At 44.9% G+C, this 19096-nt stretch overlaps 1 protein-coding gene across 3 annotated transcripts in view; it reads left to right on the top strand.

Annotated features, from left to right (window-relative positions):
• ESRRB (estrogen related receptor beta) overlaps positions 1 to 19096 on the top strand; it is a 126450-nt gene that overhangs the window by 84562 nt on the left and 22792 nt on the right. For all 3 annotated transcript variants that reach the window (XM_063160240.1, XM_063160241.1, XM_063160239.1), the window contains exons 2-3: positions 1300 to 1709; positions 10610 to 10726. In XM_063160240.1, the coding sequence (XP_063016310.1) occupies positions 1300 to 1709; positions 10610 to 10726 (527 nt within the window). The remainder of the gene's footprint in view (positions 1 to 1299; positions 1710 to 10609; positions 10727 to 19096) is intronic.

The raw sequence follows: 19096 nt of genomic DNA, 5'->3' as shown, positions 1-19096 counted from the left end.
ATTTAAAGAGGGGAAAAAAGCAAACAGTGCAAGGAGTTGCATAATATGTAGACTGAAAATAACTTTGAAAATATTGTAACGTCACTAGGTAATGGCGTGCCTTTGCCTTGACTACTGTCCAGACCTTCAGCTGGAGAAGTGATGGAGCAGTGCCAGTTCCATGCTGCTGAGGTGCTGGCTCATTGAACTCTGTTCTGGACTGAACAGAAATAGCTAGACTAGAGGAAGTTCAGAGATGGATGATGAAGCAGATAAGAGATCTGCAAAATCTTCTGCATGGAGAGCAATCATATAGATAATGAAGATCTGAATGAGGAGAACATGGCAAAACTACATTTCCTGAGAAGGAGAGTCAGGAGATGTTCAGGGATCCTGACAGACTGTGAATATATTATAGGTAAATAAAACTGGGATTTGTTCATACACCACACAAGTAATCCCTGAAACTCATTGCTGTAAATATCATAACATTTAGCAGTCTTCCAAAAAAAGACTGAACACTTTTAAAAGGAATAAGACTATCTGTGACTAAAATAAATACAAAATGCTTTAAAAGTTGTTTCCTGAACTGAAATGGTGATGGTCTTTCCATAAATTTTAGAGTATAACCCCTCTTTAAGAAGTGGGAATTTGTGTGGCCATGCAAAAGCTCAATACTAGTAAATAGAAGAAAGATTAAGATTTAAGATTAAGCAGATGATTTTTTGAGCTGATGATTTTTTCTTCTGTTTTGAAGCTCCTTTTTTAGTGATGATAGTGCAGCAGGGCAGGGTAAAGGGTGAGATATGGTGAGAGAAGGAGTCAAACTTGAAAATTAATCAAAGACTTCTGTATTACAAATGAAAAAATGAAAATCCAGTCTGAGCAGGTCCTTTCTGCAGAGCATGCTACTGAACCTTTTGCATAAAGCTAGGACAGCGCTTTCTCTACCAAACACCTTTTTCAGCTGCTCTGCCACAGGGAAGCTTGTTTCTTTCTGCTGTCTCAGGGTAGATGGTGCTCTGGGTAGACTGTGCTTCATCAGCACTCATGCTCCTTCCCAGCACTGCAGCCTGTGAAGAGCCTGAAATTATGATCTACACAAAGAGCTTTGTCTTTACTCTAGTGTGAGTCTGTGGGGAGCAGGTGGGCTGGTCTTAGTCAGTTGTACTGATATTCCTCAAGAAGAGCCTGCATGGGGTTGAACTGCCCGAGCCAACTGGAGTTGGACTGAGGTGGCAAAAGGAGGGCTCTCTTTTGAGTAAACCTGGAATGGGGTTTGGCCAGGCGGTTGCTGAGTGCTTTGCTCTCTCCCCGCAGGCTGCTCGGCAGAATGGCCACGGAGGAGCGGCACCTCTCCTCCAGCTGTGGGTCCTTCATCAAGACCGAGCCCTCAAGCCCATCTTCCGGCATTGACGCCATCAGCCACCACAGCCCAAGCGGCTCCTCCGACGCCAGCGGTGGCTACGGGATGGCCATGGGGGGCCACCCCAATGGCCTGGACTCGCCACCCATGTTCAATGGCACGGGCATCGGCGGCGCGTCCTGCCGCAAGCGCTACGACGACTGCGCCAGCGCCATCATGGAGGACTCGCCCACCAAGTGCGAGTACATGCTCAACGCCATCCCCAAGCGGCTGTGCCTGGTGTGCGGGGACATCGCCTCGGGGTACCACTACGGCGTGGCTTCCTGCGAGGCGTGTAAAGCCTTCTTCAAGAGGACTATTCAAGGTATGGTGGGAACTGAGGCATTCACTCCATAGAAATAAAGGGACATGGCCCCAGACCTTGCTGAGACTGCGGTGTCATATAAAAGGGGGAAAGGGAGAATGAATGTAATGCACCTAACCTTCCATCCTTTTGTATGCTTCCTCTCACCTCCTGCTCAGTTCTGGTTCTTCCAAATCAACATGGACATGGAGTTAGACTATGTGATGGTAGGAACCTTTGCTAAATTCCATGCCTGACTGGCTACCAGATCTGGGTATCTGGACTAGTGGATCTTCCTGCCTCTGCTAGTGGCACTGATACTATGAGAATGTGGCAGCTAGTGGAGTAAGGCCTGGACAGGAAGTGCTTTGCCTTCTAGTGGTGTTTTAAGGCCCATTTGAAGAGTAGATGCTTCTGCCAAGAGATGGAATTTATGTAGTCATATCTGTACCTTGAGGTGAAAGCTCCAGCATTACAAAAGTAGAGAAATTCTACTGTCCTACTAGTCCTGATATGTAGCAATGAACTCCGTACAAACCTCAGCACAAATCTGGACAGAGAACTTTTGTGATTGTCAGTCTTTTTCTCCTTTTCCAGTTTCACCAACCTTTTTCATTAAGATGCATATTCTTTGAAGATTAAAAAAACTAGGCACTGAAGAAGATGAAGTTTTTGTCAGCCTCACTTAGGATGAGCAATTCCTCAGGTGATTTTGAAAACCTCAATGCACGCATGTGTAGATGAATTGCAGTGTGTTGCTCCTTCATGTATAATTCACATATGAGGAGCATGGCTGTGTCCTGACTGCCAAAAGTGTGCTCGCAGATGTGCACGTGTGCAGCTACAATTTAATCAAAAGCAGGAGTGCATCCAAACAACTTCCAATATACGTGGATGCTTGGGTATACTTATATACACATGGCCCATGTGAGCAAACATGCCTGGATGTACAGATTTCCTCCTTTATTTCCTCCACTAACTGGAAAAAGGACAGGATCATTCACCTGCCAGTGGGAAGTGTATTGGGTTTGCCCAAATATGGAATGCTGACTGAAGGCAGCTCTACAGCTAGCAGGCAGCTGTGCATGTACTTGGCTGCTGGCTGGGGTTAGTCCACCACATCAATACTTCCTTGCCCTGTGTGAAATGAAAGAAATGCACGTGTGGAGAGACCACTCACTTTATTAATTGAATGGAACTGATTACACTATGTTGCTGGGGATGTTCAACTCTTGAGCAGTACAGGGTGAATTTTATCCCAGGTCTCTGCAAAAGTCACTATATCTATCTTGTTTTCATAGATTTCAGATATCTCTCCTTAATGTGGAAATCTAGCTGTGGAAATAATTACTCTGCCTCACTGATACTTCCTTCTTTATTACACCATGGCCATATCTAGGGCATTGGCCTGTTCCCTGGAAGGGTTTCTGTGATTTGTCATTGCTGAATCTCCGTGATTGGATGTGAACTTTTACTTGCATTTCTGTCAGCACTGACTCCATCCCTTCTCCAGCCCTTGGACCCTTCCTAGTGTTTCTTTTAGGCACATTCAGGTGCTCAAGCAGGGACAGGGTAGCACTCTGAAGCAAAGTCCTGGTGTCTTCTAATGCAGGGAAAGACCAGATAATTAACCCTTCATGGAAGTGATACTGGAGGACCTCTGTGGCAGAGCAGAAGAGATCTTGAGAAGAAGAAAAAGACATAGGAACTTTCTGAAAACTCTTCAAAAGTAAATAATGCATGGTAGCAGCGCATGGAGCCTGTATCAGCCAGGTGATATGCCAGCTGACTGAATCCCAACAGGGGAGAGTGCTTCCCTCCATCTTCCTTTCCCTAGCAGAGCCATATTCTTTCTCCCTGTGGTTCCCTAATTGATTGCCTGTTAACATGTAGCAGACGGGGGGATAAAGGAGTAAGTGGAAACTTCTCTCACCCTGTCATCAGCCTGGGCTGGCAACTGAGGTACCAAAATGCTTTTATTCCTCAGAGAGATTCAAGTGTGCTGTGCCTGAGGGTGAGCAATTTCAGCTATGGAGCTGAAGACTGAGCCCAGGGAAGTGGGCAGCAAACAGGTCTGCAGAGTTTGGTAGAGTCAAGAAAATGCACTGTTCCCAGGGCTCTGCTGCTGTGGGAGTGATATCCAAGTATAGCCCTGGGTGTGCAGAGGAAAGGATTTAAGGATCAAAGGAAAGAGGAGGCAAGTGGCAAGAGCATTTCCAAAAGGTGTTTATCCTGCAACTTTATTGTATTCAGTAGCTGTTTGAAGCATCTAACAGACAAAGTGAAACATCTTCATCCAGCACTGACGTAGGCTTTGCAGAAAGGATGCAGATGTGTATGTTGTATAATTGCTTTCCCAGTATCCTAGTACCAAAATCTTGCCATGATTCAGTATGTGGGAGTGGCATTAACTCAATGGTTTGAGCACTGAGGTGGAGCAATGACCCCAGGACTTCCCAGATGCTCAAGAGATGGAATAGGTAAATTCATCATCAGGCTTTTGTGGTCTTGGACAAGCCACTTCACTTCTCTGTGCTTGAGTATTGACAGGTGAAAAACTAATGAATACTATGACAGTACTTACTCTGCTGGCCTTACATGTGCATGCTGCCATAAAATGGGTCTAAATCTGTGCTGTATTACTAAACTACTGCTGCCCTATCTAGATACCCCTGATCATGAAGCAGAGCTTCACATCAAGTCCCACTGCCAACTAGCCCTGCCCTCTCCCCCTACTACAAATTACCCCATGCCTATTACAGTTTTTTAAGCTGCATTAACTCACATAAAACCTGCATATCTTGAGGCAAGAGTATCTTGCAACAGCCTTTTGACTCCCTCTGCTGCTCTAGCAGCAGCAGGAAGAAGTGACATCCAAGCTGCAGACCTTCTTTAAGCATGATGGCTTTTTTGCAGCTGACTTTCACTTGGCCAGGTGAGGCCAGGTTGTCATGGACAGCACAAGGGCTGCTGCTTTTCAAATGATGGGGAGAAGATAGAGTGAGAGCCAGCACGGACATGGCTGAATATCTCTGAGGTCACTAACATTGCTGTGTGGGAGTTTTCTGTCAGTAGGATTTTTCCAAAGAAAAGTGGAATTTTTATCAAGTCAGATTCCTCAAGAAAAATTTTGATGATAGGAGAAAAAAAAGAAGGCAGGAGAATCCAAACCATTGATTACCTTCTAGCTGAAATGGAGTGTTTGGTTTTCCTGAGCTAGGACAGGAAGACAGGATCACCCAACACACCCTTAACCTATCCCACCTCTGTCCTTTCTTGTGTTGTGTTACATTGCCCAAGGATCAAGGCCTGGAAACCGGTGTGGCATTTCCACTTTGCAGTGTTGGCAATGCTTGAGACAGAAAAATGAAAACCTGAGGTGAGATGAGAGAACACATCCCTGGGCTGCAGGTCTTTCTCTCTGAACATGATATTTTGAACCCCAGGATTGTAATTCCCGTGCTTTGAAGCAGTCAGAAATCCTAAACTGTCCTGAAGCATTTTCAGTCTCAGCTAGGCTGACAAAATTTTAATCCTGTTTCTCTATCATTGTACTGTTTCACAGAATTATATTCTAGTAGCAGTTTGCATTTACCTCACCTGACTGTGAATGTTGTGGGATGTGCAATCTAGTGCAGATAGGAGAGAATCTGATTTCAGACACATTTAAGTGTGCTGCCATTGGTGCTCAAGAGAAGTCTGATTTGAAACGGAAGATTTCATACTGGTCGAATGTAAAGGAATGGGTCTGTTACATAAAACATAGTTTTGGATGTTTATAAATAAAAGCTTTTTTAATTTCTGTTTCATGGAAATCCTAACAAATACTTTCATCCAAATTTAGACAAAGGCAAATACTGGATTTTTTACGGGATAGAAATTCTCAATCAAAGTCTATTCCTTCTCTTAATAGTTTGGTCAGTAAGGAGAGCATTGTGTATCAGTCAAATATATTGTCATTCTCTTTTGTTCATAAACTGTTACAACTAGTAGGTAGTTTTGCCTACTTTGAATATTATCTAATAATAGTGCTGTGTTATTATATGGGTCCTTTATTATTCAATATACTCATGACTATGAGTACCTTGCATCTATTTTTCATCTTCAAATTGTGAAAATAAAGGCTATTTCTAAAATGACCCATTATTATAAAATAAAAACTTAAAGCTCAGCAAAACATTGGAGATTCAAAGAGACACATTTACCATCAACTCCTGGATAGGAAAATAGTGTTAGGCAAAGTGCCTGCATTTGAGAATTTGCAGCTTGAGTCTTGCAGCTTCAAGCTGAGTGTAGCAACAGAACTGCTGTGTTGGGATTCCTTTACACCAATAAGGGGCTTAAAAGGTGGATAATGCAGCTCAGAAGACTTGTGGGGATTTATAACAGGCTTGTGATAAAGTCTTCTAGGGCTTTCTGGTTCTTGTTGTGGTGCTTGGAGTGGCTCCTAGGAAGAGGAGTGGTTGACAGAGGTTTTCCTGAGCAGGAGAGTGTTACAATCCACACTCACAAAGGAGGTTTTGTGTCCCTACAGTAGCAGCCACATCAGCTGGGAACTGTCCTGTCCATCTGTCCTTCTCAGAAATGTGCCTGCTACTTTTCAGGTGGGAGTTCACAGCTTTCCAAAAACTTCTAAAGCTTACCCAGGGAAAGTGCAGTATTTCATGATCTGGCACGACTGCTGCTTACTGTTCACAGCTCAGTTGAATTTAAAAAACCATCTTCAGTGCAACCTCAGCTCCATTAACCTAGTGTTTTCTGTTTGCTTCAGTACATCTGCACAGTGAGCTCTGTGCAGAAGGATCTTTTCTGTGGAAGTTCTGTAAAATATTTCTGTGCCTGAAACCCTATAGACAAATTTGCTGCTGATAGGGAGCCCCAGAACCCCCATCCTGCATGCTTATGCAAGAAGGAGGCTGATTTGAGTGAGTTTTTGTGAAATGTCCAAGCCTTCTTTGTGAGCAGGAGGCAGATGTGCCACCCTGAGGAGGCAAACAGTGCTGGTGTTACACCTATATGTATCCTGTTTTCCTTGTAGCATCATTTGAATCCTTTTCTTTGGAAGCTGAGGCTTAAAAAATAACCCTTCTTACCTCATGCATGTCACTGAGAGATATTCCTCTGATTTTCACAAAATACCTCTCCTCACACCAAGGCTTGAGCTGTGATGCCTCAGCTAGAAGGACTAATTGAAGTGAAGAGCAATGAAGAAGAAGCAAGAAAAAGCAAGATGGGCTTTTTTCAGCAATCAGAAGCTGAAAATTATTTAAGGACTTTATTGGCTATTTTTATCCAGTCTTTCCTGAGTTTCCTTGCAGAAAGGCTTTCTAGAAAGGTAGAACCAGTAAGCAGGGAGTAGCTTGTGTCCCCAGTGCTGTACTAATTTCAAGCTCTGTTCTCCTGAGAACCCTATCCCTAATTTAAGCAGGAGATGGGTGGGATTTTTCTATGCTCCCCAAGCTCAGGGAGGCATTCTTGTCTTCCCAGTCCATCCTGTTCCAGAGAGGTGGGGTGAATATAGGGTCTCTTGAAGTTTTGGTGTACAATTTTCGAGTACTACTAATTATATGTGCACTAGAAAATATGTTCCAAATTGTTTAACAGTCAGAGGTCTAATTTTGCAGACAATAGGATAGTTTTGCAGTTCTCCAGCATAAAGAAGCATGATCTATCACTTTAACAGTCCTTTGCTGTTTTGTAGCATCTCTCATCTAAGGGCTTTAAAGTACAGTTACACCTTATTGAATAAAGACTCACAATCTCTCCAGAAGGTAGGTTTGGTGTTCATTTCATTTTGCAGATGAGTCAACTAGGACATGGTGAGGAAGTGATTTGACCTACAAGGTGATATATGAGGGCTTAGAAGAAATCCAAACTCTGATCTGTTCACCTACCACTTGATTTTTGAAGCCATTTTCAAGGTAAATCTTGTGCCGTGGCTTCGCTGAGGTTCTACCATTTTTTAAGATCAAATGTAAATATTTTCTAAGTAAAGGAAATCTCTCTAATAAGCAACAGCTCAAAGCAAGGTCTTGTCTATTGAATTATCCCCTTCCCCCCCCGCCTTTCTTCTGCGGCACATAATCTACTTTTCATGACACACAGAGACTTGACTCACGTTTTGCAGTTGCATACAGAGTTGTCCATGTCTGTGTGCACCTTTGTGTGCTGACACTCTTCTGCAGGACTTTGCAGCATCCCCAGCTGCTGCAGTGAAGGGAGGCTCTCTCTGAGGCCCCTGTGCTGGCAGCTGGGCTGGTGATGTGACTGCCAGCCACTGGGAGGCTGTTGGAATTTCGATGAGTTAATCTCATCACTTTATCACAGGGCACTTACAGAAATTACAGGGAGCTGTGAGCAACTCACTGTGCTGGCATCCAGCCCCAGGACCCATAAAAGAAATTGAGACACAAAAAAAAAAAAAAAAATCCGAGAACTCTGGTAAACTTTGGAAACGAGAGGGTTTTTTCTGATCGAGTTCTGCTTGGGTAATGCTGATGTGCCTTCCCTAGTGATGCCCCTGCTTTCTGCAGTAATGGCAGGCATTGCCCCCAGCTGTGGCTCTCAATCTCTGCAGTGCACAGCCTCTTTTGGGGCCTGATATAAAGCTCCCAGTGCTTAGGCTCCTCTGGGGCTCCTTTAGCAATCACGATCCCAGCACAGACGTGTGTTTGGGAGCTGCTTGTTCGAGCTGCACAGGGAGTGTGTATGTGGTAACCAGTACCTACACATCTCTCACACACTCCCATTTAGTTGTGGTGTAGGATTTGTAGACTCTTTCCAGTCTATGCTTGCCAAAGGATCCAGGGAATAGAGGCATGGAGAAGCCTGGGGATCTGCTTGACACTGTGGAGGGACCTTGAGCTTCCAGATGAGAGCTGTCACTGTCTCCCACTGCTATAAAGGCTCAGTGTCCCTACTGTAGTGCAGTGTGTTAGGGGGCAAATTTTTGGCTTTTGGACCACAAAACATGAAATCTAGCATCTCTCCAGAGCTCTGATCACGTCTTTGGTGAGAAAGGTTGGCATTCAAACAAAGGGCAAAAAAAAGTGAGACTGTGTGACTGTGTCTGAGATTTTTCTCAGGTTTGCTTCTGCTCTGTTCCTTCCTGTGTGGGGCACAGCAAGCATCTGATCATGAGATCAAGGCCACCCTACTCATGGGTCTGTAATGTGCTGGAGCTCTGTGTCTAGAACAGGAATTGGTTTATTACCTTGAGATCTAGCTTGAATCTCAATTTCCAGCTGAGAATGTTGATACGTGGCTGGCTATTTAAATTCAGATGCTGCACAATGACGAAATACAGCCTGAGTGGAAGCAACTTGTGCAGCACACTCTGTTCTTGCTGACAAACTGCATTTGGGGGCAGATGAGCAGTGGTGAGAGGAATGGGGTGGCTGGGCTGAAGCTTAGGGGGAAGTTGCAAGTCTTATGACAAAACAAGAAGTGAGAGGAAGAATCTTTATAGCTAGTAGGCTGACCACCTTTAGGCTTTGGTGGTTGTGTGCTCCTGGAGTTTCACTCAGCATGGGCCAAGAATAATGAGATGAATCAAAGGGTGCTTTCTTTATTTTGATTCCGTGCTCTGTTTTTCCACTCAGAAATCTAGGGGGCTTTCCAATAGCTTAGTGAACCCCAAGGTCTATTTACCACCTCCAGAGATTGATATGTTTCATATTGTTGATCTTTATTTAGAGGAGGGAATGGTCTTGCCCAAAATAAAAAAAAAAAACATTACAAAAGTAGGAATAGAAATCAAGTCTTGTCCCAGTATTACTAAACTGTAAAGTATACTTCTAATCTGATGCTATACAAAGTCCATATTGTGTATTCTCTCAGCTCTTACCTACACTTCTCCCTACAGGTCTGATTGAACTCTCAAACCTCAGTTTCCTACTCTAAATCATTAAACCAGCTTTTCTATTGTTCCACTCATGTAGAGCTTAGGTACCTTTTTCAGTCCTGCCTGATTTACCAGTAGCTAGACTGCCTTAAATGTATTGTCATTGTCAATGCATCAGTGCCAAGTTTAGATTTCCAGTCCAGCTCCACAGCAAACATTGCCCAGCCCTCTTCAGAAACATCAGCTCAAAGTGAATTGCAGGATTCTGTTTGTTGTCTTCTAGTACTAAATAATTGTTGCCTTACACTGTGATCCAGCATAATTCCACTTACACCCTTTTATCAGATCCTTGCATCCATGTTTTGGTTGTATTTTGGCTTATAATAAAATGCGATGTGATTAGAAATAAATTTGGGATGCTTCTTTCTCATTTTGTCTTATAGGCAGTGTTGAAGGGTGATCATAAATAAAAGGGAATGAGGAAAATGGGAAGAGGGAAAGAATCCTATGCAGAGGATGAGAGCAGGTGCACAAGGACTAATAAAGTAAAAATGTAAAGATTGCACAGAGAACTCATGTTCATTTTGCAGGACATGTTACCCACCTTTCTCAATGCAGACCTATTGCTTCCCTGCTACCTGTAGTATGCCAGCTGGCAGGAGGAAGCAAAGGAGAAAATGCTGTCCCTGAGCTCCCTGGTTACCAAGCAGGACAAGAAAGCGCAGGTGACATCTGTCCCACAGTCATGGAGCAAGACTGGCAGCAAGGGAAATTCTAGTAATGTCTGAACTGCTCCCACTCTCACCTCTGGACTTCAGGGAGCAGCGCAGGTTTCAAGGGGTGCAGCATAAGAGATGACAACGTGCCTGGAGGACACGTGCCTGAAAGCCCAGCACTGCAGTCATCCCCTTGGCTGGGTCAGCAGGGTAGAGTCCCAGAGGATGTGTGTGTAAGTGAATGAGCAAACATGCAACATTTACAGACTGATGGTGGTGGAAATATCTGGGCACTGCAGACTGTCCCTGCATCCATGGGGAGAGCATGATTCCTGGGTGACCATGTCTGTGTTTGCTTTCAGGGAATATTGAGTACAGCTGCCCGGCCACCAATGAGTGTGAGATCACGAAACGGAGGCGCAAGTCCTGTCAGGCCTGTCGCTTCATGAAATGCCTCAAAGTGGGGATGCTAAAAGAAGGTAAGACAGACAGAATGAAAATTTTTCTCTGTCTCGACAGTGCCTGGGATTCCAGACATTACAGAATCTCCCCGGCTAACTACATGCTTGGCCTCTTTGTGTTTCTGAATGTGTCTTTCTACAGGCTTTGTTAGAGAGTCAGGATGGGCAGTGACCAAGAAGGCAGTCCCGAGAGGACAGTGGTTCTAGTCAGTGCTCTCATGCTCTGTTATTAAACAACTGGAAACTGGTGGTGCCAGACTCTTTCCTTTCCCAAAGGAACCCTGGGCTGGAGGATGTTTCTCTTCTTGCACTCTAGTAATTTTTTGGTGTTGAGGAGGAGAGGCTCTCATTGCTAGGTTGGCAGCTCTTCATAAGGGAAGGATGGAGTTAATGCGTAGCTGTGGCACAGTGTGCAATGAAAGTCTGCCTGCATTACCACTCAGGAGACTTTCTGAAGATGGTTGGTAGCGCAGGTTTGTCTGGGAGCTGTGGGTCCTCTGCCCTGCATACTCAGTCTGTGTTTTGCTCAGCCTATTGATCTGTTCAGCACTTTTTGAGCAGTGTTCAGCTTCTCTCCTGTGCTGTTTTTCCTCCCACACCCCCCTTTTCAATCCTTGTCCATTCAAGAGGAACCACAGGGAATTCAGTGGCAATTAAACACATTCTTATGGATTGGCTTTAAAGGTTTGTTTCCCTTGGGTCCCTCTGGGAAAGGCAATGAGGGGAGGAGGGGAAGGAAGGAGAAGCACTGCACATAGCCCTCTGCATCACTCTGCCAGCAGAGCGAGATCCCCTCAGCTTAACCACAAGAAACAGCTGCTGGCTGTGGTTATGCATGAGTCCTGTATGCTGGAGCCAAGATGCCAGCATACAACTTTCTTCCAGGTCATAACATCACAGCAGCTGGTAGTAAATTGTACAATGTCAGTTGAGTGTGTATTGCTTCTCACTAGAGCTCTCTCATTTTTTGAGAGGCAGGTTGATGGCAGCCAGTGTTGTTAAGAATGTGGATTAGACATTAAACCCATTTTGTTCTTTGATGGATATGTAGTTTCTGTGGTTAAATATCTTTCTTCTAGAGCATACCAGTTACCACAGGAGGAGATGCAAGCTTCTGCAGTTCGGCCCTTCCTGACCTAGGTGTAGAGGTGGTAGACTCAGAGCATCTTGATCTCCTACTGGGAGGGAGGCACCTACTTTGTAGTTAGAGACCACTGGAAACCTGCTTCTCTTCATGTGGTAGTTCAGGGAGGGGATGTATCCCACTATCCACTAAAGCCAATATACACTGGTGACACTGGCTTTAGTGGCAGTGCAGGTTGTTAATGCACTGTAGCCTATTCATATGAATCCCACAAAACAACCTTAAACGCCTGTAGTGGCTCCAGGCATTCTGCAGAGCAGCTGCACAGGTTCAGGCTTGCTGGCTGCCAGTGTCTGTGCTGTCCTGCTTCTGAGCAGTTGAGCCTCTTGGAGCTGGCAGCTGGGGGAGCAGTCACAGGAGGCAGTGCTGGTGTGCTGGCTGTGTGCTCAGGGCATCTCTGCTTCCACTTCTGGGAGTTCAGCACTGTTCAGAGCAGGGTCCTGTGAAGGGTTTATGTCTTGGCCTCCAAGTTCTGTGAAAACAGTTAACTCCTTCCAGCCCAGAGTTAGTCTGGAAAGCAGTGTAAATTCACTCACACTGTGCTGTGCCTGAGCTCCCAAACCCTGTGGGATACTACCCGTGGCAAACTGAAATTTGACTCTATGGCTGCTTTTGTGCTGAAGTGTATTTAGTTATTCATATAGGGATTGATCAGGCATCATTAAAGTCACTGGGGAAGGGTGGTTTGCTATTGATGTTAGTGTATCTATGATCCTGCCCATAATATTTAGAGCTGTGGAAAATACAGCATAAAGATTTATTGATAGCAATGGGATACAAGAGCACATGATAATATCAAAAAGAGCAGAGGAGCACATGATAATATCAAGAAGAGCAGAGGAGACTACCCTAGCAATCTGCAAATAGGGGTTCTGTGTCCTAACAGAGAGTGGTCAAGTGATGTTGGGCAGGCATCTTTTTTTCTTTCTTTTGCTCAGTATCCCTAGCTGAGAAATGAGGGTCATACTGCTTTGCTTTGCAAAATAATTGTGAGGACCAATTAGTTAACTTTATGTGAAGCTTGGTGGAAGCACAAAGTATTAGTATACAGAATTCAATCAATACACATCTTTAAAAGCCAAATCCAAGAAGGGAGAAAAATGGTGTCACACAATTTGGTCTCCACAGAGCCAAGAGTTTCTAGAAAGAACAAATCTATAATTGTTTGAATTGCTCAAAATGCAGAATTGACAAGGGATTTCAGATTAGAAAAGGTTCAATGGTCTTTTCCATCTCTGATCTGTCATCCTGTTAGCTCATCCATCCCTTTTCTCTGCCAAGGCACGAGTGTTCCCAACTGTACCATTCTAGTTGTTTAACTGTTTTTAAGAATCCCTGATGTTTTGGTTTCTCCAGAGAGCCTATTCTGCAGTCTCCAAACTCTCATTAGGACAAGATGTCTCTTGATGGTTCTTTGTCCTGCTTGATTATCAAAAGTTTGGAGGAAAGCAGTCTTTTGGTTAAAGGCAAGATCTAGAAATCAGGTCTTCTCTTCAGTTTTCCCTTTGATGTCCTTGGGCAGGCCACTGGGCTTGTAACTCAGCGGGGATGTTTCTGGGTAAAGAAACTATGCTTTTGCTCAAGAAGAATATGATATTCCATTAGTAATTAGTTAAGGGCTTCATGATTTCTTCTCATTTTCCTGATTATTGTTGCCATACATGATGCCATTCTCCTGCCTGCTGGGCATGTGGCGTTACCTTGTTCTAGAAGCAGAAGGCAACAGTACTCAAAAATGGCAAAAAACAAATAACCGTGACTTCAAGGTCTGCTTTGCACTTGAAATGCTCACCTTGATGCTACAGGAGACTTGAATCCTCCACTTGGAGACTGTATATAAGGGTCACCAGACATCTCTTCTCCCTGCGTAGGCTGCAGCTGGGCAGAAAGCTGTGAATGTAGCCCTTTAAGATCCAGGGAGACTGGCCCTGACATAGACGTGCAGGTTATTCAGGCAATGCCGAGTGAATGAGGATCAGGGCAGGACGAGAGCCAGTGGAGCAATCAATAGGTGTCTCAGATATCCAGGCCACTTTCTTTAAGAGAGCTCTGATCAATGTACTGCAACAAGGGAACTGTACGGACACCAGAGCTTTGCTGTCTCAGGTTCTCCTGGTGTGGTGCTGCAGAGCAGGCAAGACTCACTGGGGAAAGTGGCAAGCAGAAAGCTCTGCCCACGGAGCCCAGCTGGCTCAAATGTCTGAAGTGTTGGCCTGTCTGGCTGTCTGTCTCTCACTTTCCTCTTCCATCTGGAGTGTGCCCCCAGGGAGCATTAATTAGCCTTGCAGGCTCTACAGGAACCTGCTGAATCTCAAGTCCAGCATTCCAGCAGATTCCAGTCCCGGTGTTCATGTAGGGATGCACTGTCCCCAGAAAATCTGTGCTCTGCTGCTCTTTGCCTTGCTGCACCACCAGCCTGCAGGCAGTGGAGATGGGCATCTTCACAGCTTTGTCCAGTAGAATTGCATGTCCCTCTGCTCTGCAAAAATCAGGGAAACCAGTAACACTGCTCACCCCAAATGGGGAAGATTATGTCTGGTGGGGGGGGATGGCCAGTGCAGGAAAAGTGTGCCCTGCAACTTGCAGAGGAGAGGCATTGTGCAGAGCTGGGAATCCTGGGCTTTGTCCAGCCCACGGCCTCTCTTTGCTCCCGTTGCTGTCTCTCTTGGGCCTCCAATGACTAAGTGTAGTTCTTTAACTGTGGGCCCTACAGAGTAGATCTAGACCTTCCTGAATTTCTGGAATGATAGACTGAGAAATTTCAGCAGTTTGGCTGCTTAGAACCCTTTTAAAAACTCAGTATACCTTGTCAGTTTTAGGACGAATATACCCTTGCCATTCATGCTGTAGCCACCCATAACGTTTCTGTTGTACAGCAATTTGTTTGTCTTCAAGAGGCAGATGTAATTTCAGATGGCACAATGCTTGTGTATGTGGGCTTAGAGGTTTCATCTTGGACATTGATTGGCTGGTTAAACATGACCTCACAACTTTGCCCTCCACACCTCTGCTGCCTCTCTGAACCTGGGGCACCCCAGGTCCTCCAGATTCTGTGGCAACTCCTCTTCTCTGACCTTGGTATCTGTGGGCCTGTTTCTTCTGTATTTTCTCGTGCCTCTGTCTCAGCTTCTACCCCTTGTTGAATTTGTTATCACGGAGGCACCACCAGCATTGCTGAGCTTTGGGCAGTGGTGGGTCCATTTTGGAGCTGTCTGGAGTGAACATAGGGGCAGTTTCTGATGTCTTCTCACAGAAACCACCCCTGCAGTCTCCTGCTGCAAAAACCTCTTCACATAAATGCAGTACTGCCCATGAAAGGGAAATGATCTGAGATCATCAGAAGAGGGATGGGGATAACAGGTGAATTGCAATGAATCAAGGCCTCTCATTATAGAACTCATCTTTGGCTGGAAATGAGTATCAGACATATCAAACCATGCCACACCAAAGAGAATAGACTGGCTGTTGTCTGGCTGTTTGGCCCTTTCTCTTGTGGGAGTTCTGCAGAACTTTTTCTTCACAGGATTGTATTGTTTCTAAAGCTGTGTTGTTCCCTGTTCTGTCCTGGCACATCTGCAGAGACTCAAGTAGAGCATAAACAGTTCTGAAAAGAAAGCAAAGCTGGGTCATGAAATGCTTTTCATGAAGTGCATGCACATGGAATTGTGTCACATCACAGCAGAAAACCACACAGCAAAGAAAATGTCTGTAAAAAAATCTCATCCAGGCATTGAAATGCCATTGATTATTCCCCCAGCCTTTGAGTCTTATTTTCCTTCTTAATGGAAAATGTATGTTATGTTGCTGAAGTTGTCCTCTGCTCCCTGCCAGTGCTAAGACTTGTCTCCTCAGAGTCCTGCTCATGACTAAGTGCAACTTTCTGGGATGTATGAGTGGCTTCTGCCGAATTTCTTGCAGACATCACTGACTGGCTTCCAAGAAAGAGAGCAAAGACTGAAAGGGCCCTGGGGATGTGTCCAGTGATAGACCAGGTATACCTTATTTCAGAAAGTAGAAGATAGGAGTTTGCAGGAGTACATGCACTGCACGTGCTAAAAGCAGGAGTGGGGTTCCTCAGATAGGAAACCTGTCCTGTATGAAGTGTTTTACCCCACTCTGAATGTCTTTGAAGGTAAGTTGTCCTCAGGCCTTGTCTCCTGGCTCTCAGGAATCACCCTTGTGTGGTGAGGGTGAAGTCTACAAATAAAAGGAAGGAAGGTAGAGAATATGTAATCTTGATCTGGATGCACAAAAGGGAGGCTTTTTAACAGCAAGGGAGAAGTTAGGCAATTATCCAGTAAAGACATGTGATTTATCTCATCTGTATGGCTCTCTTTCCTCCCAAAACTGTTATGCTGTAGTAAGCTCAGGTACAACCATTCCTTGCCCCGGTTTTGTTCCTTTGCTCCCAATGCATTTCAATAAGAAGTGCTAGAGAACATTCAAAAATTGAATTCAACAGGGAACCCAAATGCTTTGCTACAAATCTCCCAAGCTCTTGGATAGGACTCCTATCTGTCTAATATAATTTCTGATGTAAAGTTTGCTGGAATGTGTGGATACTGACACTGCAGCACCAGGCAGTGAAATGGGCAAGAGAAGTGTACAGAAAAGAGTCATAAAGTTCATTCAGCTCATCTTTCTGCTCCCTTTTCCTTCCTCTCCCTGGTGTCTTTGGGAATACCCTGCCTCCCAGAAACTTGCAATAACCTGGTAACCCTTATGTTATCTAGTGCTGCATCTCTGTGAATGCTGGAGGTGATCCCCACTTGCAAGACGGTGAGACTGTAATCTCCAAATTTCAGAAGCAGCTGTCTCTTAAATGCATTTCCTCTTCAAGACCCTGGCTGATTAAGAAACCCTGTACTCAGTGAAATTGCCCTGGTATTTATTCCTAACTCTTCAGTTTCCCTTACCAGCTGCTGATGTCATAAATTTTTCACAAGGAATCAAATCTGTCATCCTGGACAGACATGGCTGTGTGATGTTGTAAATTTGATGCGGTCATGTCGTATCTGAGCAAGGGATTCCAAGCACTGGCCACTTCAAACCGCTTCCACTTACAACTTTGCCTTCATCTTCTATGAAACTCCAGATAACTGAATCAAGAGCAGCACTCCTTTTCAGCAATGTAACCAAATGGAGGGTGTTTAATTTCTGTTTTCAAGTGAAAGAATCTCTCAATGGAGCAAAGTGCTTCCAGCAGCCTCTCCCTCCTGCCCCCATTCCCGCTTCCAGACCATGTGTTCTCAAAAAGATATTTGATTTCAGTGAAAGCTCAGCTGACATCCCTGCAATATGCTTGGGCTCCTGCTTTGTGCTTCCTGGGAAGGATGAGGGCTCCTCCGGGGACCCTGGGTAATTGGGTTAGTGGCCAGCTCATGTCAGGAAATTAAAAGGTAGCCCCGATCAGGTTGCTGCTGTGTGCAATTTAGTGACTCTGTATTTATAGAGTATTCTGCCTCCAGCCGCTGCCAGATATATCACTATTGGAGGTACCCAAATGAAAAACGAGAATGAAAAAATGATTTTTCTTTCTCTAAAATATCTTTGTGCTTATAAACAGACAGGCAACCCCCTGTCCTTTGAAATGGGATCTCTGGGAGCAGTGAGTGGCATCTTGATGACTCTATCTTCCACACCCAACTATTTTCCAAGGCATAAATTGAGCATTTGCAATGTGGCTGGAGCTGAGTTGTGACAGAGAGCATGTGCTGCCTTTGGCAGGTTGATGGTAGTTCTCCAAAGGGGAGGCTTCCAGCAGATGGACTGTTCACAAATTGTACATTGGACTGAGTGCACTTGGTGTCTGTTTTCTGGACATAAAAATGGCACATCCAGGACCATCCCTACACCTTCTCCCTTATCTAATGGATTATGAATCTGTTCAATTTGTTTCCTCTCATTAATTTTGAATTTTGTGGTTCTTACCACACCTAACTAGATCTCCATTCTTTTAAACATTGAAGTCCAGGTTCCATCAATATACATCTAGATGGGTTCAGAGAGGCATCACCTCTACATAGGTTTATAATAAATACTTTGTGTATTCTGTCACCAAAACTGTGCTTAGTGCTCTTATAATATGAACAGAAAAGAGGAAGCAGATACAAACTGCAACAACCATCCTGGGATTTTTAGAACCCAGCCATTTTCCTAGAAGCTTTTAGGCAGTTTTGACAACCCAGCAGGTAAGATTCTTCAGTGTAAGCAAGAATGGGATGGGACTGAATGTATGCCCCCACTGTTCTACAGTAACTTTGGGCATGTGCCTCTGATAACCTGTGTGCACCAGTGACTCAGCTCTGCTGAGATTCTCAATCCCTTTCCCTGACTCACCTTTGAAGACTGTGCCAGCTCTTGACCTGCAGGGTATCCTGAGAGGAACTTTATTCAGAACTTCCTGGCACAACTGTGCCAATTTAAGAATTCAATAAGAAATGGACAGTAGTTCTTAGCATTAGAAAAGCCACTGTGGAGGTGAGGACTTGAGGAGATGCTTCAAGGCTCAAGCAGAGCTGCTGTTAGAGGCCGGACAAAGCAGAGCATGCTGTGTAGGTGGGTCTAACTCCTGTCCTCTGTGGATCTCCATCACAAGTAGACCTCTTTCCATGTAGTGGTGGGGGCTTCTCCAATTTGTCACTTATAAAAAATTGTTGTTCTTGATCCATATTTATGCTCCTGTACCTGTTCCAAAATCTGCTCCATTGAAATTTGTCCTTGAAGGCCTTGTTAATTCCTGAGTTTCTAGAGGGAGCAAAGTGGGGGGAGTAAAGTGAGAGGGGCTCAGCAGGGGAAGGAAGATGTACATTTGAGAGACAGCAGTGGCTGGTGCTGCAGACAGCCCTGCAGAGCTGGCAGCCATGCAGCTGCCACTGGCAGAGGAGAAGGACTGGTCTGAAGCTGTGTGGGTTCCACCTGTCTCTGTATCCTTTGGACCAACCATTTGGGACGTGCTGCTTGTGTTCCTGTGTGTGAGGAGCTGACACCTTGTGTCACTGCTCCAAGGCATCTGGGAGCCTCTGGCACCAGGTATCATCAGGTATCACAGGGCTAACCTGTCTCTCTGCATCCAGGGACTCTTCAGTCAGCCTGACAGTGAAGAAACTTTCCTAGCTGACTAACATAACCCTGAAACCATCAAAGGTGGAAGAGGCTGCAGCATCCTACTTGACCTGATCTAATTTCTCTGTAGGCTCTTGAAACACAGGAGACGGATTTTCATCTCCACTTCCCCTCATCCC

The sequence above is a fragment of the Melospiza melodia genome, chromosome 6 (genome assembly GCF_035770615.1).
Source record: "Melospiza melodia melodia isolate bMelMel2 chromosome 6, bMelMel2.pri, whole genome shotgun sequence".
NCBI lineage: Eukaryota > Metazoa > Chordata > Aves > Passeriformes > Passerellidae > Melospiza > Melospiza melodia.
The sequence above is the reverse complement of the archived record's forward strand: the minus strand, read 5'-3'. Positions and strand labels throughout refer to the sequence as shown.